The sequence below is a fragment of the Haliotis cracherodii genome, unplaced genomic scaffold (genome assembly GCF_022045235.1).
Source record: "Haliotis cracherodii isolate W230 unplaced genomic scaffold, xgHalCrac1.p SCAF_11, whole genome shotgun sequence".
In the NCBI taxonomy this organism is placed as follows: Eukaryota; Metazoa; Mollusca; class Gastropoda; order Lepetellida; family Haliotidae; genus Haliotis; species Haliotis cracherodii.
Genome location: NW_027266266.1, coordinates 41,632,767 through 41,655,162, shown reverse-complemented (window position 1 = coordinate 41,655,162; position 22,396 = coordinate 41,632,767). Strand labels below are relative to the sequence as shown.

General features: G+C 40.2%; 1 protein-coding gene across 1 annotated transcript; it reads left to right on the top strand.

Moving 5' to 3' along the window:
* The first annotated feature begins 2,943 nt into the window (after positions 1-2,943).
* LOC139455816 (lectin BRA-3-like) lies at positions 2,944-20,347 on the top strand. The gene is made up of 4 exons (XM_071237363.1): positions 2,944-3,025; positions 11,002-11,179; positions 19,340-19,563; positions 20,024-20,347. The coding sequence occupies exons 1-4, from the start codon at positions 2,968-2,970 to the stop codon at positions 20,293-20,295; spliced, it is 732 nt and encodes a 243-aa protein (XP_071093464.1). The 5' UTR covers positions 2,944-2,967; the 3' UTR covers positions 20,296-20,347.
* Positions 20,348-22,396: the final 2,049 nt, after the last annotated feature.

The window sequence follows — 22,396 nt, the reverse complement described above, 5'->3', positions numbered from 1 at the left end:
ATTATCGCCGGTATTATTCATTCTTTGCACTATGAAATATGCAGATCACAAGTCGCTTACCTGTTTGACAAAGGACTCTGAATTTGCGTACAGAAATGAGATTAGAGAATTTCGGAAAAAAAACCCAACCATATGAATTCTTACCTCCAGGATGTCGGCTGCGTGTTCCGAAAACGAGGACAAAACAGGCCCGCCAGTCTTTCATACCAATTATTGTTAATCTAATCGATCAGTGAGTGAGTGAGTATTGTTTTACGCCGCTTTAAGAAATATTCCAGTAATATCACCAGAAATGTTCTTCCTACATTGTACACACGTGGGGAATCGAACCAGAGTCTTCAGCGTGACGAACGAACACTTTAACCACTAGGCTACCCCAACGTCCCTCTAATCAATAAGCTTTACACCTAGAGTTTAAAGTTTCAACTACCTATCAACTATTGTTAAGAATGGCATCAAATACTCTGTAATACATTTCTAGATGGATTGTGTTAATCATGTTCTATTCATTTTCCTGCTGAGATCATCAAACTGACTAATGAGGAACATAAAGAGGGACAATATGCTACAGAAATATTTCTTGAAGGGACTGATGAAAGTTTAAGTACGGCTATTGACACCTTAGTACATATATTTTCCTCTCTTCCAAACCCTCCAAGTGAATTTATTGATGAACTGAACAAAATATTGTACAGATTCATCAGGAATGATAATAGGGACAAAATAAAACACACCACATAAATTAGAAAATATGACGAAGGCGAACTGAGGAGAATAGAGGTAGTTTTTTTTATCATTTCTCTAAAACTGTCAGTTCTAAGAAATACATATTTAAAACAAAAGCTATAATAACCCTAGCATCTTTCCACTTTCGCTGTGAATAGCTGGAAAATTGCTGATGCGGCGTAAAATAATATTCATTCATTCATTCCACTAAAAACATATTCCTACTTGGGGCCAATATTGAAAACTGTATACACTTAGCTAACCCTTCCTGGAGAGATGTTTTGGCTTCTTGAGGAACACTGTATAGAAGATACAAAACTAACTCCACAAACATTTGTTAAAAAAAACATTTAAAAAAAAACTGATTTCATTTTAAGGAATTGTTTTTTAAAGGGAATTTACAATATTTAAGATCTCTGTAATAAATATGATATACTGCCCTTCAATGAACTTAAAAGAAAATACCAAATTAAAGGCACAATTATTGACTATTACCAGGTTCTACTGAACATACCAAAATCCTGGAAAGATGTTATCAAAACTAATCAAATTAAAATTCAACTTTGATGGACTTACTTGTAGCGCCTAAAGGCTCCAGATGTATTTTTTTATGATAAGACTATAACTACAGCAAATCTGCCAACAGTATGTGACCATTCTTGACTTAGATATATCATGGAAGAAAGATTTTATCAGATGTACACAAAATATGTACAAAAAAATGTAAAAAATTCTTGACTTTCAATATGAATTTATTCATCGCATCATCTATACAAAGAAAGAATTGTTTAAATGATGATCTGTGTTCATTCATTCTGTGAAACTGATACTGAATCCTGACTTCGTGTATATTGGGATTTGGAGCACGTTAAAGAGTTTTGGGCCAAAGATGAATGTTTTCTGAATGCAAAATGTACAAAACAATTTACATTTACAAGATACTCTGTTTTTATTGGGTACAACTCCAACATTCTGTTAAATCACATCACATATACATATATCGAGTATTAAGAAAAACAAATTGTCACTTGAAAACGTTCTGAAGACTTTAATCGATATATTTCGGATAGAGAAATCACTTGTACACAAAAACAATGTGATATGACAGTTTCACAGAAAGTGCTAAAAAATTGGCAAATGAATTGTCTAGTTAATATGTCTCTGTTTTACTTGAACAATTTCTACTAATGAGCTGTAAGGATTTAGCTTCACACTTAGATAACGGTGACCCCAATAAGCATGGCAAAAGTTGCCTACTATTTTCACTATTTGTGAACATTGTTGTACACCTGTAGCCAACTAAGATTTGTTGTCTGTTGTATAGGTACTAACCTACACCTAATAAGTATTTTACATGTCATGTAACTCTATGTAAAACTGGGGGGGGGGGGGTCGTCTAAAGCTGTTCGCTGTGCACGCCAGAAAACTATGTTTGTGGATTCGAATCCTGGTTCGCCCCTATTATGTTTCTAGGTTTGTCAGCACCATACCCGTGCTCGTGGGTTTCACCGAAGTGGTAAACGTCTGAGACCTGCATCACTTCGGGCCTTCCTCCCACATTAAGCTGACACGCCGTAATGTTAAAAGCGGCGTTAAACCCAACTCACCCACTCACTCGCTCACTATGTAAAACTACGTAACATCATAAACTGAATTAAAATGGGGAAAACAAGAAAGTAAACACCAAATGCTGTAGCAATGACTAAGAAAGGAAGTAAACACCAAATGTTGTAGCAATGACTGAGAAAGTAAGTAAACACCAAATGCTGTAGCAATGACTGAGAAAGGAAGTAAACACCAAATGTTGTAGCAATGACTGAGAAAGTAAGTAAACACCAAATGTTGTAGCAATGACTGAGAAAGTAAGTAAACACCAAATGCTGTAGCAATGACTGAGCAAAAATGTAATCACTAGATGTAACAATGACAGAAAGCATTGACTTGTTTTATGTAAGATAAAAAAACAATAACTTTTAAACATTCTTAACGAGGACACTCAACTGCTTTGTTTATTAGGGCACATATATTGATCACGTCAATCCCGATGATGGTTGGTGACGGTGAAATCATTGTTTCCTATCGACCAAACGTTTCTCAATACCGCAGTAAAATCACACCGAGACGATGTTTTTCACTGGTTCATTGATCATAGGTTAATTGTAGATTTCTCTTTGTGCTTCGTACTTTGTTATATTTGGATGTGACGGTGCCTTCGTTGCAGAGTGAAAGGCATTCGCGAAGATGAAGGACGCTGTCACATGTCTCGTTATTACTTTCACTTCTTGGCTCTACGTCACAGGTATGTTAAAAAAGAATTTTCACATTTTTTTAGTTTTAAGACACTTTAGATGTGTTTGTTGTTTGTTGTTTAACGGCGGTCTGTATTATTTGAGTCTGGACAAAAGATTGACATCATGAGCATGGATCTACGTAATTTGGATGCGATGTGATGGATCAAACAAGTCAGCGAGCCTGACCACCCGCTCCCGTTTGTCGCTTTGTAGGATTGTTTTTTTGTTTTTTTTGTTGTTTAACGACGCACTCAGCAATATTCCAGCTATATGACGGAGGTCTGTAAATAATCAATGGTCTGGACCAGACCATCAATTGATTGACATCACGTGCATCGATCCATGCAATATATATATATATATATATATATATATATATATATATATATATATATATATATATATATATATATATTTGTCCTGACCTACTCTATAATTCAAATATTGTTCTTTAATACAATGCAATGAGAGCTTTAATTCAAGTACCGTTCATTAATCCTGTGCAATGAGAACTTTATTTCAAGTACGCGTTCATTAATACTGTGCAATGAGAACTTTAAATCAAGTACCGTTCATTAATACTCTACAATAAGAAATTTGATTTCCGTTGTGAAATTCCAACTTTGATTTAGTTCTCAACGGTCTCTTAAAAGTGACATGAACAAAAACATATAAATTTCCTACTGAATCTGACAGTGGTGTGATGTAATTAGCATGTTAATAACTGTGAAAACTGTCCTGTTGTTTGAAGTTGTCACCATAACATGAGTGAACAATGATGACAATATGGCGAAAAAGACAGGGAATATTCCCGAATATACCCTTAAATCCAAACCAAATACCCAAGGTACTAATCAAAGAAAACATCTTTGACGAATGGAATAGAAAGAAATGCTAAGATAATATTAAGCTTGCATTAGTTGTCATGACGTGTGTTTTAGCAATACACGGTAAAATTGAAAGACGTGCGATATATCGATAACACTGTGGCGAGTTTCATACGGGTCAGGGAGCGGTCGGGTAACCTGGTAATCAAAGCGTTCGCTCGTCACGCCGAAGACCCCGGTTCGATTCTCGACATGGGTACAATGTATCAAGCCCATTTCGGGTGTCCCCCGCCGTGATATTGCTGGAATGTTGCTAAGAGCGGCGTTAAACCATACACACACACTCATACGGGTCATGTTTCCCGTAGCAGTTACAAAATACGTATTGTGTGTTCCCTATAAAATTATATATATATACACGCTAAAAGCATACTTGCAACAATGTAACACTGTGTCAAGCATCACCCAATTTCGAACCATTCAATTAACCTGTATCTGTCTACAGAATTGAACAATAAACATGGAACAAGGTCGCCATCTTGATCCTTTCACGCCCAATGGAATATGTTTCGGCAGATAATCGAGACTGGTTAATATCTGATGTTGACGTTTTAATATTTTGAAGAGCATAGTGCTGTTTCGGAAGTTAATAAATCGCCAATTCACTAAGCAAATCTCGCAATTTCGCTTTGCTGAACGAGAGCTAGAAGGCGATGTCGATACTCGCGGTGTATCATTTATTGTGTCATTTTCGAGACATTTTACTGGGATGTGAACTGTACGAACGATACGAGATGACGTCATTGTTTGGAGCACGTAGGTGATTACAAAGATACTTAACTGGCCAAGTTACAACAGCTGAATCATTCAGTACGCATGCTCCTTCCTTCGAACAATGCGAAAATATTGCGCCGAATGTGAGCACTTTGGTGCGTATAATAGCCCACTCATCTAAGAAATGTTAAAATTGAAAAAGAAATAAATTGAAATTATACGTATTTCGTCAGTTGGACTATATTTAAGAAATAAACGACTCGTGGTCGTTGTTTTTTGTACAATAAAACACAGCAGGGAGAATAAACCATCTGCGTTGTCCAGCTACATCAATGGGGAACATCTCACTTGACACTTCCCTCTAAAAAATACGTCGTTCAATATATGACTTCATCAAGTTGCGATCGCATGTTCGAATCCCGATACGTACAATGTGTGAAGCCCATTTCTGGTGTCCCCCGCCGTGATATTGCTGGAATATTGCTAAAAGCGGCGTAAAACCTCACTCACTCAGTAAGATCTAATGCGTGAGTAATTAGATCTAATTAGTGTCCGTAGCATAGACAGTATTGACGTAATAAGAATTGTCTAAGGAGTCCTCAATAGCTTTGCAAAGTTCAATCTTATTAGGTGTGTAGACTGGCTGTCCATATGGCTTGTCATCTGACAAAAGGGACGAAAAAATGTACATTGTATGATGTAATGTAATAAGCGTCTGCATTGTTCAAACCCACTGCTGTATAGAATGTAAATACCCCGCCTACCTTTCATAGTTGTTTGTGCATTATATGTGAATATATCAAAACTTTCTTCATTACAAAACCGCCTTAGTGGTCTAGTGGTAGAGCGTCCGCCCGGAGATCCCCGGCCGCGTTATACCAAAAACTCGGCATTTAGGGGATAAAACAAGGACTGATCGGCTCGGAGTCAGTATACTGTGTCTGAGTGGGGTATTCATGTTAAACAGCGGCATTGTATCTCAGTGTCCTAGCACTATAAATCGGCATCAGTCCGGACTAGTACAATCAGCCACACACACACGTGCATGCACGTCGCTATATAAGTGCAATAACCTTGGACGCGACGTTAAACCCAATTTCACCTCACCTCACCTCACTTCATTGCAACAGAAATCGATCCTAAACTGAACAGAAACAAACAAAATGCGCGTTGAAGCGGTGGCAATGTTCCAGCAAAACCTAAAAAGCCACGCAATAAAAATGGGGTTGTTTATTTGAATGTCGACTTTGAAACTATTTTCTAAGGAATACACAGTCAATCATCGACTGACGCGTTGTTGAATGTTGTCATATGTTGTTCTTATACAGCTTAAGAGCAATAAGGGGGTGATGTCTTTGAGTACTCAGTGTGGGCTATATCAAGCCTCACACATTCGTCGTCATCAGAGAGTGCTTCAAGAGCTGCCGAGGGACATATTGATGTTCACACCCAGCATGCACCCTTGTAACCTTGAAGAATCTACAGCTCAATACATAACAGCAACACACAGGTACATGTACGTAAGAGAACCAATAGTACATACCTCATGCTGTGTCGTTATTTACTGTGGTCGTACCTTGTCCCATCAAGCGCCAACGGTGAGATTTACGCAAATCAGGCAGTAATGAACTCAGAATGGTGAAGGTTCGTTTTGATGAAAAACGTTTCAATATTGAAACGGACATTTTTTAGACTTTGGTTTTTGCCATTTATATTTATTTATAAGGAGTGACATTCCTACATGTAGAATAGTTTCCATTCCTACATGTAGAATACGCATCCATTCCTACATGTTGAATACGCTTCCATTCCTATATGTAGAATAGCTTTCATTCCTACATGTAGAATAGTTTCCATTCCTACATGTAGAATAGCTTTCATTCCTACATGTAGAATATGTTTTCATTCCTACATGTAGAATAGTTTCCAATCCTACATGTTGAATAACTTTGATTGGGTATGAAAGCTACGATTGAATTAAGACAAACTAGTTCAACATTGGGTTTTTTATTAGTGAGACATGACTCGTACTCTTTGACGTTTCCGTCACGACAGGAAAGTGTCCTTATTTCTAGTTCTATTTCGGTCGGCCCTGTGTAAGAACCACTCTCTCCAGTTTCCTATAAATTAACATGGCTATGGTACACAGTAATATAAAGTCGACTAATTATCGATGTCTCTAACTGACCTACGGTGTTAAAGTTGATGTACGGGAAGCGAGCCGCGAGGCAGGATTGATTATTTCAAATTGACTCAATGAGAAACACAGCGTTGTGAGAGATGAAATTTTGCTGTCAAGTTAACAGAGTCACTGTCTGAGAGCTTCAAGTGTGTTGAATTATAGACGCGTGTGGCAGAGGAAACAATAGTACCGCTGATGTGTGTATTACATTAGGACGTTTATCTGTATGGTTAATTCCAGACGAAGCCTATTCCCGTGGAGACGGAGGACAAACATATGAATACTAGTACCAGGACAACCACACATAGAATCATGTTTTGATTTATGTTAAGCAAATCAATAGGACTCACTTTATTTTTAATGTCGTTTTAGGCCTCCTTTGCATGTATAATCCAGCGGCATGTACATTAATCCAATCTTGGTAACCTCCTCAGCGGCAACCAGGCTTGGGCAACTTCCGGGGCCATGTGGTCAGACTCGCTGAGTTGGTTGAAGCATGTCATCGTATCGCATTTGAGTAGGTCGATGCTGATGATGTCAATCACTGGATTGTCAGGCCAAGACTTGAATATGCACAAACCGCCGTCATACATCTGTCATATTGCTGAGTGCAGGGTTAAACAAGAAACAAACAGTATTTATATAGCAATATCAGCTACTATAAATCATATGTTAAACAGTCACATCGAACATCAAGCTGAGATTTCTAGGGACCTGGTATAACCCAGAATCCCCAAAGGGGGTGTAGAGTGAAGGGTTGGTTGGTTGGTTGGTTTGTTGTTTAACGCAGCACTCAGCAACATTCCAGCCATATGACGGTGGTAAATAAATCGAGTCTGGACCAGACAATCCAGTGATTATTGTCATGTGCATCGATCCACGCAATTGGAATCGATGACATGCATCAACCAAGTCAGAGAGCCTGACCACCCGATCCCGTTTGTCGCCTTTTACGACAAGCATAGTCACCTTTTATGGCAAGTATGGGTTGCTGAAGACCTATTCTACCCCGGAATCTTCACGGGTCGTAGAGTGAAGGGAGGATGGGAGGTTTGGGGTAGCGGTTAAAGGTATGTGAATGACTCACTTAAAAACAATGACACCAGGTGTTCGTGAAAAGGGTAAACATGCCCTGCCCTCCTCGTAGCACCCGCAACCCACCCAATTCGCATCAAAAAGTATGGCAAATCCTATATGTCATGAAAACAATAATAATTATCATTTATTTACTGATCGTGTTCATGAGAATATGATATGCAGCCTGTCATTAAATTTTTTCTTTTGTTAAGGAATTCACGTTGATGCCAAATCGATGACTGGTTAACTAGTTAATACAGATCGTTAGACTTGAGGGGCAAAATAAACTGTATTATTCATCGTTATGTGGTACTTATTTCGACATACTTAATCAACCATGGCGGTTGTTGTAGATAATCAATCAAATGTAATTGGATATCATATATTTATTGAAAACGTCTTAAGAAGGCTGTCCCTGGTAGCTATAAACTCGTACGAAGTGATGCATGTCTGTCAGTCGTACCCGGAATATTAGTGTTGACTTTAACACGGCTGCGTTTGCAAACGTGGCCTGTGGATAGGAGTGAGTGAGTGAGGTTGGCTTAACGCCGCTTTCAACACTATTCCAGTTATAACACGGCGTGTCAGCTCAATGTGGGAGGAAAGCCGGAAGTGATGCAGGTCTCAGACGTTTACCACTTCGGTGGGACCCACGAGCACGGGTATGGTGCTGACAAACCTAGAAACATAATCAGGGCGAACCGGGATTCGACGACTTAGACGACTTGGCCACCCGTACAACCCTTGTGGAGAGGAACAACGGGAACGGGGGTGTTCAAACGATGTGATAAGAGTCAGCGATGCAGGGCAGTATCGCGTTTTCCATGTAGTTCGCTTCCTTCGGCCACAGTGGTGCAAGGTTATCCGTGAAGTTTCACTGCTTAAGCCCTGTACAGCAAAGAAACAACGCGTTATCCGAGTAGTTTCACAGCGACAGGGATAAAGCCCGACTCGTACCGAATTCTAATAAAGCAACAAAACCCTATGGAAATCTCTGCATAAAGTCAATAGTATGATTCATGTTATGTCATAAGCATGTGTTTAGGAAGAACTGTCAAATAGTGACGGTACCAGGAGTTCGCGAAAACATTAGCGTATCCTGCCCCATCGGTGGAGGAGGAAGCAAAAGCATGCAAAGGCATGTCAATTGTTCACCTAAAACAAACACGGGAACATATGGTACAAGTCAAAATAGAGAACTGCATCGGGCATCATTTTTGTCACTGGTGCGTCACATTTGGAAATGTCCTCCACATGTCTTCCATAAAACCCTTTGAAAGCTTTACTGAGGCCTTGAAAGTTGTAACCTTGAACAAACAACTTCTGAGCAAGATTCACAGGACGCTCTTTGAAACCTTGGCAGAAAGCATGCTCGATTGTATCTCAAAAGGTGTGACGTGTAAACGCCAAAGGCTGGAGCTGCTGGAATATTGCTCGACATGAAGGGGCAGTTGGAAAGTTGAAGTCATCCCTCTTGTCATACAGTCTTGGGTTTGTCACTCTGAAGCTCTAAATATGAAACAGATGAGGCGTTCTCACTGGTCTCCTTTATTTCTAGTTCAGGTGGGTAAATCAGTGGAAGAGAATTGGCTATTTGATTGTTATTGAACGATATCAGATGATCGATATACCTGAAGCTCAAGTTAAACGTCTTGGCCAAATTACCTTGTTTTGACTTTGCCAAGCCGAGCAGAAATTCCGATCCATATACATAAAGAAACAGATCCACAAGAATGGCTGCACATTTGGTGCCCATGGGGATCCTGCTTCTTGCTCAAATCTCTAACCCCAAACCTTTACGTACACTTAATTTTACACCAATTTTTAATGCACTTTAATGTACTGTTTTAAAATGAAAGTGATGTTACCGTCTTAATTACCTCTCTTATTCGTCGGTCTTACCATGGCGAACTTGTAACATGTACTACAAGAGTGAGTGAGGTTGGCTTAACGCCGCTTTTAAAACTATTCCAGTTATATCACGGCGTGGCAGCTTAATGTGGGAGGAAAGCCCAAAATGATGCAGGTCTCAGACGTTTATCACTTCGTTGAAACCCACGAGCATGGGTATGGTGCTTACACACCTAGAAACATAATTGGGGCGAACAGGTATTCAAACCCACAATCATAGGTTTCTGGCGTTCCCAATCGACGCAACTCTGCACAGCGAATCGTATCGCCTTAGACGACTGGGCCACCCGTGCCCCCTTGCACTACATGAAATACAATCTCCTTCCCTTGGGGCCGGAATTGCAAACCTGTGTTCCCTTATTTCCCAGCCTTGCACAAACACCAACACACAAAATATTGCTGGTTTACCGTGTGTTCATTGATTATTTGCGTACTTATAACACAGTGTCGTTATGTGGGTTATTCTACAGCAACTGTTGACCACTTAAAGGCATATTAATCAAACCAACTGTTTCTATACTGTATTCTTCAAATCATTCGCAACCGCCATAAGTACTCATTGTTTTTCCCAACTTTCAATCAATTTGCATGGTGCAGTCATGGTAGGACTAGTTTAACGAAATTTACTTGATTTACTTAAGCTTTTAACCTTCATTGCACGCTTTCATGCGTTTGTTTCATTCGTTTTGTGCCTCCATCACTATAAAAACGTTAATGTATTGTTGATTCTGATCCATAGTATGTGTAATGTACATGTGAAGCAAGATTATTTCGTCAGCATGTCGTAAAAGATTGTCGGTTCCTAATAATATTCTATTCATAATAAACGTAAAACCTACATAAACGTAGGCCGCCATTTGACCAACCTATCCACAGTTTCAGCGTTTGTGTAACATTTAAAGGGTAATGGGGCAATCCAGTAAAGTTTGGTTCAGGTCTTTCAAACACCACTTTGTCTGTTGTCTGCATGATGCAGATGGCTCTAACAGATGGTTACCCTAACACCATTGAGAAATGACGGGATCGGGTGGTTAGGCTTGCTGACTTCGTTGATGCATGTAATCGATTCCAATTGCGTAGATCGATGCGTATGATGTCAATCACTGTCTCGTCTGGTCCAGACTCGAGTATTTACAGACCGCCGTCACATAGATGGAATATTGACCAGAGATGTTTGGTTAATCCTACACTATAACGTCGATTTTATCTTCAGATTCGTATTGCCCCCTGGAAGGCGTGACTTCAAATGACCCTGAACTTTACCCCTGCCTCGCCGTGTCACGTGACCAGCTGAACTGGGTGGACGCTCTGAATGTGTGCGAGACGAATGGTGGGACACTGGTGAAGATAGAAACTGACAAACAACAGGACTACATCAAGGACAATCAAAGGTCACATAACACATTGCCTTCCACGTTTGGGTGTTCTTTAACTTGTTTTGAGTAGTATATTTATCTGTGTGTGTTCCTTATTCGCACAGACTTATATTCAACCCTTTAATTCAGTTTTGAGTTTGTGTGTGTGAGGTAAAATTTAAAGTCACATCAGCAGTATTTCAGCCATATCGTGACTATCAAAGGTATACATAAGAAATATATGTAAACTATAAAAGCCAGTCAACAGTAAGATAACTGGTCTTATCATATATATATATATACTGAACCGCAAAAGAAACGTCACCCAAGTAACATTGCATGAAAAGTTGTCATTTAAATATCTGGGTAATTTTTTGTCAAAGTTTCTAAAAGTTAACATTACCTTGTCCGTTAAAATGAAATTTGATGATAAAAAAAAAAAGCAGATGACAATAAAACCGATCGCCCAAACGAATTACGGCTACGGCCATGGTAACCCGATGCACGTGAGTTCCGTGCAAATTGAAATGCACATGCGTTCCCCCATTTCTTGCCCTATAAATATCCACCCAGATCGGATAACATTCATTCGTTATTGAATTGCTACCACATGCCAAGATTGTCAAGAAATCAGCGACACCAAGCCCTTGGACGATTGCAAAGCTGGACAAACCGCCCGGCAAGTAGCCAATGCATTTTAAGTCCACGTAAGGACCATATACAGGCTCCCGCAACGGTACCAGACCACCAACACTACAGATGACCGACCACGTAGTGATGAGTGGAAGACCAAGGGTTACCACCCGACGTCAGGATCGTCAGATTGTGCGACAGCATCTTCAAGATCGCTTAGTTACTGATACGGAAACTGCTCAACAGACCATGGGGGCACACCAGCGACACACTAGTGCGGACACCGTGCGTCGACGATTGACGAGCAGACACCTCCAATGTCACAGGCCACACCGAGGACCCATTCTGACACCACGTCATCGCCGGGACCGTCTTTTGTGGGCAACACGGCACCAGCATTGGCGCCACCAGCAGTAGAGAAGAGTCCTCTTCTCAGACGAGAGCCATTACTGTATCTCAACAGCAGAAGGCAGAGAGAGAGTCTGGCGACGCCGTGGGGAACGTTATTCGGATGCTTGTGTTGTTGAGAGAGACTCGTGGGATGGTCGGAGCATCGTTGTGTGGTGTGGAATTGGTCTTGCACAGAGGGTCGGCCCTGTTGTCTTCCAGAACATCGGTCCAGGGAGAGGCAATGGTGTCACAGCAGCTCAGTACATTGATCAAGTCTTGAGACCACATGCCATACCTCATTTGGCACGTCGCCGCAACCACGAGTTTCCGCATGATAACGCCCGTGCCCACACTGTGAAAGCAACAAGAGACTTCCTCCAGCAGAATGGCATCAGAACCATGCAGTGGCCTGCCCTCAGTCTCATTGCGCTCCTGTGGGACGAGGTTTAAAGACGGCTGAATCGGGATAGGGTGGTCAGGCTCGCTGACTTGGTTGATGCATGTCATCGATCCCAATTGCGTGGATCGATGCCCATGATGTCAATCAATGGATTGTCTTGTCCAGACTCGATTATTTACAGACCGCCGTCATAGAGCTGGAATATTGCTGCGTCCGGCGTTAAACAACAAACCAACCAACCAATAGATAACTATACATAACAATACATTATAAAAAAGGGCAAAAGATCGCCAGCAACTGAAGTTCGATCACCATAGTAGGGACCATGGGGATTTACAGTACTTTAGCTTCCTTCATGGACCCCAGAAGGATTTACATTATCCCTTCAGGTGTTGGCGATTATTGGCAAATTTAGCCGAATTAAAGAAACACACACTCTACGATTATAACCGGGGCAGTAATAAAAATAATGTTGAATGACGTGGTCTTATGTATCATATCCGTGGAACAATCCTTACATACTACTTCAAACCCCTTCGAGGGTACAGCCACTAACAGTCTAAGTTATACAATTTATTCCACCAATATTAATAAGATCATATTATTAATTAACACGTTCCAAAATGTATTCAACAATTCTGTTTAAAAAACCCCCCGAGAATTAAATGAGAGCTGACATTGTTAAAAAGATCCTTGAGCCTTGAAACTTTGAAATAGTTATCCCTTATGATGGAAAAATCAATGGAGTCAAGCAAGACATGCTTGACCGTGAATCTTTCATCACAAGGGATACAGAATGGAGGATCCTCACCATTTAATAAATAGACATGAGGATATCGTGTATGGTCAATACGACATCGTCATGATATGACCTCATCAAATCTGGACTGACAGCCTAAGTAGGTATAACCAATATTTGGTGTTATTGTATGTAATTTATTTATAACCTCTTGGGTGTCCCACTTCTTCTGCATTTGATCTCTGATGTAACATCTGATAACAGCCTTATAGTCACTGTATGGAAGAAGAAGTTGTGTCACAGATTTGTTGAGTGCTGCCCTAGCTGCAGCATCAGCCGTTGTGTTACCAACGATTCCAACATGGCTGGGTAACAAACAAAAGACAAAGTCGTATTGGCCTGTTGCAAGATTATTATATATTCTTAAATATCAAGAACCAGTGGATCAGTAGAGTTGACATTTTTGTAGTGTCTGTAGGCAAGACAATGAACTGGAGAATACGATAAATTGTTTGCATTGTTTCTGGTGCTGAATATAGTCCAATGCTGTTAGGATAGCCTTGGCTTCTGTGGTGAATAAGGAGCTATTATCTGGTATTCTAGAAGATATAATTGTTGATCCAACGACATTGGCACTAGCATTTTTGCCACCATCCTTGGACCAATCAGTGAAAATAGAGTGGTGAGAATCATATTTGGATCTCAAATGAATGTATTCCTGTTGGAAGATTAATTGGTTTGTTTCGGATTTTCTAAAATTAGCAAGGTTTGACTAGTTGCCAAGGGGGTGTAGACAACAGCTGATATGTCGTGATAATATCAAGATCTATGTTAGCTGCCACCATATGTGGCTTAATTCTGATCCCAAAAGGTAGAACAAGTGTAGGTTTAGACTGAAACAATACTTCAGAAACAGGATGGTAAACACACTTATGATCTGGTTTTGAAGGATTTCAGTGTAATTTTGTAACATATTGTAATGAGAGTTTAAGAAGACGTTTTTTGATCGAAGGCTCATCAGCCTCCACATACAAACTGTCTACAGGAGAGGTTCGGAAAGATCCAATGACAGAGCCTCAAGCCTTGAGGATGTATTGAATCCAATTTCTGTAAGTTACTTTTACAGTCTGCACCATAAATGATGGAATCATAATCCAGTTTTGAGTTAATGAGGGATCTGTTCAGATGTAGAAGGGGTTTCTGATCTCCTCTACATTAAGTGTTTGATACGACTTTCAGTAAGTGCTTTCAGGCATTTACCTTTTAGATATTTAATATGTGGCAAGAATGTGAGATGTCGGTCGAAAATAAGTCCTAGAAACTTGGCCTCTTCGACCACTTTGATGGGATTGCCAGATAAAAATAGTTCTGGATCCTTGTGCGGTCTATAATTTCTGCAGAAATAATAGAAACAATTAGTTTTAGCTTTGGAAAAGTTGAAGCCAAGCGACCATTTATGTATTTTATTGAGGCAAAGTTGTAGCTGTCTCTCAATAGTATGCATATTTTTACAAGAAATATAAAAATCATCCACAAATAGCGATCCATCTACTGTATCGCTTAAAACTTTTGAAAGACTATTTATCTTGATACTGAATAGTGTGACAGACAAAATACTTCCTTGTGGGACACGTTGATCCTGATTATAATGATCAGACTGGGTTGAACCCACTCTGACTTGAAATTGCCTGTCGGTCAAAAACTGCGATATAAAATGAGGCGAACGACCTCTCAAACAAAAGTCATGTAAATCCTTTAAAAATGCCATGCTTCCAAGTAGTATCGTATGCTTTCTCGAAATCAAAGAATATTGATACTATGTGTTTTTTATTTACAATAGCATTTTTAACAAAGGATTCTAATCGTACTAAATGATCAGTGGTACTTCTATTTTTGCGGGAACAACATTGAATTTTTCTGATAAGATTGTTGGTTTCCAAATACCAAACTGATCTGTTATTTACCATTCATTCCATGGTTTTACAGCCACACCTGGTTAAAGATATAGGCTGGCAATTAGAGGGATCGTATGATTACAACCAGGCTTTGGTATAGGGAAAATTCCCTCATGTCCATATTTGATCAAATATATATAAAACGATTATGAGACATGATTCAGGCAAATGCTTCAATAGCTGGCAGTGGATATTGTCAGCCCCTGTTGCTGTATCATGATCTTGCCCAAGGGCAGTTTGTAGCTCATGTAAAGAAAAGACTTCATTGTAGTCTTCACAGTTAATTTATTTTTGTCTTCCCCTGTTGTTTCTGATATATTTTTTTAATTCAGGGACATAATCAGATGATGAAGAATGTTTGGCAAGTGTTTTACAAAGTGTATTGGTGATGTCTTTATCAGTTAATGATTGATCACTGTCCTTAAGATGGTCAACAGAAGATTTGGAACCTTTGCCTTTTATTTTCTGAACCACAATTTATTTTTGAGACATAGTTCATCCACGATTGACGCTTATTCTGTTTAAAAGCGCATCGAGCCTTGGCATTTGTGATTTTAACTTTAGCTTAATCATGGACCGTAGGATGTCTGCGAAAATATATTTCTGCTTTCTACCGACACGTTCTGGCCTGTTTGCATTCAGTAGTAAACCATGGTTTATGAATTTGAGGATTCGCCGAGGACTTAAGAATTGTTTGGTCAGCAATGTCATTTAGTTCGTCCGAAAACAACTGTATCGGATCTGGGATATTCTTGAAAAGGTCATGTTTTAAAGATGTCAATACATTGTATCAATTATAATGACCAATCTGCCTAGGTAAAGTTCCACCTTGATGAAGGTGGGTCATCAGTAGGGTTAATACTTTTAAGAATGGTTGGGAAGTGATGACTCCAACAGAGGTCATCATGGACCAACCATTCAAATTCATTATACAAGGTTGAGTCTGTGAGTGACAGATCGAGGGCAGAATACGTTCCAGCGGCTGGATGTATATAAGCGATGGAATCATCATTAAACATACATAGGTTGTCAGAAATATATTCCATAATGATTTTCCCTTTAAGATTAGTATTTGCACTTCCCAATAGCTGGTTGTGTCCGTTGAGATCACCCATGATGATGCAGGGCTTTGGGATCTGGTCATACAGTTTTTGAAGCTCAGACTGTCAAAGATCAGAAGAAGGAGGGATACACAAAGAGCACAGCGTAAAAGCAATGTGCAGAGTCAGACGAACAGCAATAGTATTGGTATTAACAGAAGATTCATATTAAGAGAAAAGGGGCTATGTATGATCCCCTGTCACATCAAGATAGTAGAGCCTCCTGTTGCTTTATCTCCCGGAGAAGAAAAGGAATAATTGTCATTGTACTGTCTTAAGTTAAACTGATCTGTAGTTTTTAGGTATGTTTATTGAAGACAAAATGCTGACGGTTGAACATTCTGTATCACTAATTGTATCTCGTTAAAATTATGCCTAAGTCCCCTGCAATTCCATTGCATTATATTGGACGATTGATTCATGGTGGCTCAATTGGAGATCGCTCGCGTGATTGTGAGGAGGAACTACTCCTCCGCCTGTCCTGTGAGGACAGAGTAACCTCCATGTCCAGAGGCCCAAGGGGGTTCTGTAAAGGAACGATAGATGGCCGTTTTCTATTCAATTTTTTCTTTCATTTTTGTCAGATGAACTGGTTGTTTCACAGACGTTTGAGACTGTTTCTCAGATTGAATCTCAGTCTCAGATCCTGAACTAGATTGACTGATGGCAGGAATAGGCCGATTGATTTGAACAGTATTAACAGGTTGTTCTGACTTGACCCAGGTCAGGTCTGTCTGACACGAATATATGATGTTGCTACAAAGCGGGAGACTGCAGTGGAGAAGGAAATAGTTGATGGGGTTGTGGTCTTATTTTTAAATAGTTTATTGCCATCCAGGTAGGACATGTTTCTTTCAAAATTAAGTTTCATTATTTGTGATTCAATTTTGCCACCGGGCAAGATTTGGATGAAGCAACATGTGGGCTAGCACAGTTAGCACACTTCAAATCTTTCTCACAGTCAGTGCCTCATGGCTGTCAACACAACGATGACATACCACAGAGCTGTGACAGGATTTGTTACCATGACCGAAATGTTGGCACTTGTAGCATCGGAGCGGATTGGGGACATACACATCCACTCCGATGTTGAAATATCCTGCTTTAATTGACTGGAGAAGGGATGTTCTGGCAAACGTCATGAGATGTGATGAAACCCTCCTTCTTGATCATGAAACGTTTAACTGCGGTAACAGCCTGGTCTTCCAATTCTGTAGCAATATCTTCATCAGATCATGTCGGACAGACAACGAGCCCTGTCATGAACAAGAGTTTAATGTTCTGTGCACAGACACAGCAACCTCAATATTGGCAAATTTAGAGATTGGTAAAAGAGATTGCTGTCTCCGTGCACACTCCACCAGAAGCGAACCACTACAGTGACGGGTGACGTTTTTGACAAGAAACTCCTTAGACTGGTTCGGCTCATGATAAGAAATTGGAAACATACATTATTCGGAGGTCAACATTACCAGATTGGCCCATGAGCCACAGCCTTCTGGCATAAGATTCTAGGCAATTAACTACATCGGTAATTTGTAGTAGACATAGAGCAAACAATACAGTTAAATAAATCACACATGCGCATACACAATATCATACACAGGCTTGGCATGACCAGCCGATTGATAGGCTTGGGCCAATCCTACCACCCGTCTGGGTGAAGTAAGGGTCGAAGTGGTGTGTTGGGCGAAAGGAACACTGTTCCTGGCTCGAGTGCCTTCAACCACCACATCCCGTCCTCCACCAACACGGGCGCAACCCACGGCAAACAGTTTGCCCAATTCGCTCGCCTCTTATGACCAGCAATGGGGTGCTAGGGACACATTCTACCCCGGGTCCCCACTGGGAGATTCATGTTTCCAAAACATGATACGTGTAACTCCTTGACGCTGTTGGTCGTCAGTATTTTGTCCCGTAGGTTCGTAAATTGAATATATTTGTTGTATATTTGCTTCAAATAATGGAAAGTGACAAAACTCTTTCATAGGAAATCTTCTTAAAGAGCCGAACTCAGCTCCAGCATCAATAGATTTGCAAAGCTGTCACTGACGGTCTTCATTGGACATGTTTTATTAAAACCATCTTCAGATTCAACTGATAATTTATTATTTGTAGTACTGAATATTATTTGGATCTGAAACAGAAGGAAGGTTGATTCTTTAAATACTTAAAATAAGATCCCTTGGAACTCACTTCAACTTCAACAGGTTCGTAAATTGAATATATTTGTTGTATATTTGCTTCAAATAATGGAAAGTGACAAAACTCTTTCATAGGAAATCTTCTTAAAGAGCCGAACTCAGCTCCAGCATCAATAGATTTGCAAAGCTGTCACTGACGGTCTTCATTGGACATGTTTTATTAAAACCATCTTCAGATTCAACTGATAATTTATTATTTGTAGTACTGAATATTATTTGGATCTGAAACAGAAGGAAGGTTGATTCTTTAAATACTTAAAATAAGATCCCTTGGAACTCACTTCAACATAGGATCTCTCACAATATATTACAACCATTGAATTGTCTGATATATTGAATTTTATATTGAAATTATACCCATGGAATACAACCAACTTTTTCATTAATAGCCAGTAATCAATTTATATTATTTTCATCTCTTTTTGCCTTTTACGCGCAATGGAATGTGTTTCGGCAGAATATTTGCGTTTATGTTTTATAATGGTGTGTTGGTTAATGCCGTACTCAGCAATATTCCAGCTATATGACGGCGGTCTGTAAACAATCGAGTCTGGACTAGACAATCCAGTGATAAATATCATGACCATCGATCCACGCAATTGGGATCGAGGACATGCATCAACCATGTCCATCAACCCTATCCCGTAAGTCGCCTTTTACGACAAGCATAGTCGCCTTTTGCGGCAAGCATGGGTTGCTGAAGACCTATTCTACCCCGGATCTTCACGGGTCTTTTAGGAGATTGAGCATAATCGTTTTTTTCTCTTACTTACAGAAATAATAAATATACCTGGTTTGGCATGAACGATTTGGCGATTGAGGGATCATTTGTGTGGACAGATGGCAATAGCGTCACATGGTTCAACTGGAGAAGTGAACAGCCAAACGGCGATGATGACCAGAACTGTACAGCGATTGACGAGCGCTATGAGTGGCAAGACAAGGAGTGCGAAGAGCTCTACTATTACGTGTGTCAAATAACATCTAACAGCGAACCAGGTAAGTACAGCTGGATAAGCACCTATGACAATGTTGAACTGATATATAAAACCCGAGAAGATCCCGGGATAGAATAGGACTTCAGCAACCCATGCTTGCCGTTAAAAGCGACGATGCTAGTCGTAAGAGGCGACTAACGGGATCGGGTGGTCAGGCTCACTGACTTGGTTGGTCCATGTCATCGTATCCCAATTGCGTGGATCGTTGCTCATGATGTCAATCACTGGATTGTCTGGTCATGGATCGTTTATTTACAGACCGCCGTCATACAGATGGAATATTGCTGAGGACGACGTTAAACAACAAACAAACAAAACTGTGGTCCCGAGTAAGCCAGGATTTTGTACCCCATGTGCATTAATGCCAGTTGAAAATAAGAACTAGTGTTTTGTGACCTTTGTGTACATGAATTAATCCATGTTCCGGAAAGCCAGAATCTAATGTTTGTTCTCTTTCCCAGTGCCCAATGTGTATGACCCAGCAAGTCCTCAGATTGTGGACAAAGAGGCTACGTTAAAGGTGCCGGAATCGTCCCGAGACATTGAATTGATGAGCCTTCTGATGGTCGAAGATGAAGTCGTTTGTGTCATGCATTGTCTCTACAATCCAGAGTGTGTAGTCCTGGGGTATGGACCAGCCAAGACTCCACACAACTGCCTTCTCTACAGAGAAGCACCCGGTGGGTATGCCCCGCTGTTTAGAGGATGGAATGTGTATGCGATCACAGGATAGACGCAAACCATTGTCGGATCCGTGTTAAATGAGAATTGGGTGTCGTGTTTGGATCGGGTGGTTCTAGCCTTCTAGGTTCTAGGGTTTGGTGGGTTGGTTGATTTGTTGTTAAACGCCGCACTCAGCAATATTCCAGCTATATGATGCATGTCATCGTATCCCATTTGCGTGGATCGATGCTCATGATGTCAATCACTGGATTGTCTTGTCCAGACTCAATTATTTAACGACCTCCGTCATATAGCTGGAATATTGCCGATTGCGGCGTTAAACAAAAAAAAAACAAAGCATAGAGATGACCGATCGTATTGTGTCAAGTAAAATCATTTCACCACGTAAAAGGCAAACGAAAGGGAAATTACAGGTTCGCAATCAAAATTAACATATACATATTTTAAGCCTAAATGGGAGAGGTTATCTCTATACATAGTAGATATATGTTCTCAGGTTTCAATAAAAACTAGAAATTCAGAAATATCTTTGTTAAAAAAAGAGTTCAAGAGGTTGGGACTATGTGGTTAGATCACATGCATTTACATGTCTTTGGTAGGTCTTGTACTTCTTGTACTTTTCTCTGTAACAGCACGGTTGATTCAAAGTTCTTAGCCTCGCATAGAAAGACTTAACCGAAACACATTAGAATATTCTCTTGTTCAACTTAACTTTGGTATACAAATAGAGACTAGAATATATTCAAATACCCCTCTCGAGCAAAGGTTACGTACTTATTGTCAAACAAATGGAGAATTTATTGTTGAAGATGAAATCCTTGTTTTGTTGTTTGTAAATTATGAAATGATGTTATACATATTTTTATCGCTCCTTATTTTCATAATTTAGAAAACCTAAACATTCTAATATACATCATTTGTAATGAAAATGTCCAAACAAATCCATGCTCTTTACTAAAATATATAAATAAACGTAGAAACCCTGTTTTGTAAATTGTAAACATTTTATGTGCGGTTCAATCTGTTCTTGTGATGTAACATGTATTATGGGCCTGTGGCCTTTCACTGAAATAAAACTGTCTGTCTGTCTTTTTCAACATGATCCCCTTCCATACTGATACACCTTTGCCAACGATTTTGGAGGGACTGTATCAAAGTTTTGTAAAGCTTTATTCATGTTTGGGAACACATGGATGTCTGAAGGTTCCCGAGCAGGAGAAGAAGAATGGTGCTGAAGAAGTTCAAAGCCACACTCGTGTATGGTAGGTGTGGTTTGGTTTGTTTGTTGTTTAACGCCGCACTCAGCAATATTCAGCTATGTCACGGCGGTCTGTAAATAATCTGGTCTGACCAACGCAATCAAGTGATTGATATCGTGAGCATCGATCCACGCAATTGGGACACGATGACATGCATCAACCAAGCCAGCGAGCCTGACCACCCCATCCCGTTAGTAGCTTCTTACGACAAGCAAAGTCGCTATTTACGGCAAGCATGAGTTGCTGAAGACCTATTCTACCCCGTGCGCTCCCACTGTTTTGACTGTTGTTTGGATTCAGACTGGAGAGAGTTAGTGAGCTGGGCTTAACGCCGCTTTCAGCCGTATTCCAGCAATATCACGGCGTGTCAGCTTATTCTGGTAGGAAAGTCAGAAGGGATGCAGGTCCCAGACGTTTAACACTTTGGTGAAACCCACGAGAACGGGTATGGTGCAGACAAACCTAGAAACAAACGGCGCGTACCGGATTCGAGAACACGATCATAGTTTTTGATGTGCCACAGGGACGCAACCCTGCATAGGGAATTGCGACGCCTTATATGACTGGGCCATCCATGTCCTAAGGGTTTTTAGAGAGTGAGAGTGTCGGAAATTCAGCAACACGAGAAAGAAGTGAAAGTCATTGCAAGTCAAAACACCATGACTGGGTCACAAATCACATTTTATAAATTTGATAATATATTATTACACATACTACCTGAAGGCTCTGATTTGTTGAAAGTCGCTGCGATTCCATCGTTCTACGCTATTGGCTTACGATGACAGGCATCAACCAAATCAGCGAGCCTGACAACCCGATCCCGTTAGTAAGCATGGGCTGCTGAATACCTATTCTCTACCCAGATGTCACGGGTGCAACATATCGAATGGG

Coding starts and splice junctions, on each gene's coding strand:
- LOC139455816 (XM_071237363.1), top strand. CDS start 2,968: ATGAAGGACGCTGTCACATGTCTCGTTATTACTTTCACTTCTTGGCTC. Junction 11,180..19,339: donor TACATCAAGGACAATCAAAG/GTCACATAACAC, acceptor TCTTACTTACAG/AAATAATAAATATACCTGGT. Junction 19,564..20,023: donor AACATCTAACAGCGAACCAG/GTAAGTACAGCT, acceptor TCTCTTTCCCAG/TGCCCAATGTGTATGACCCA.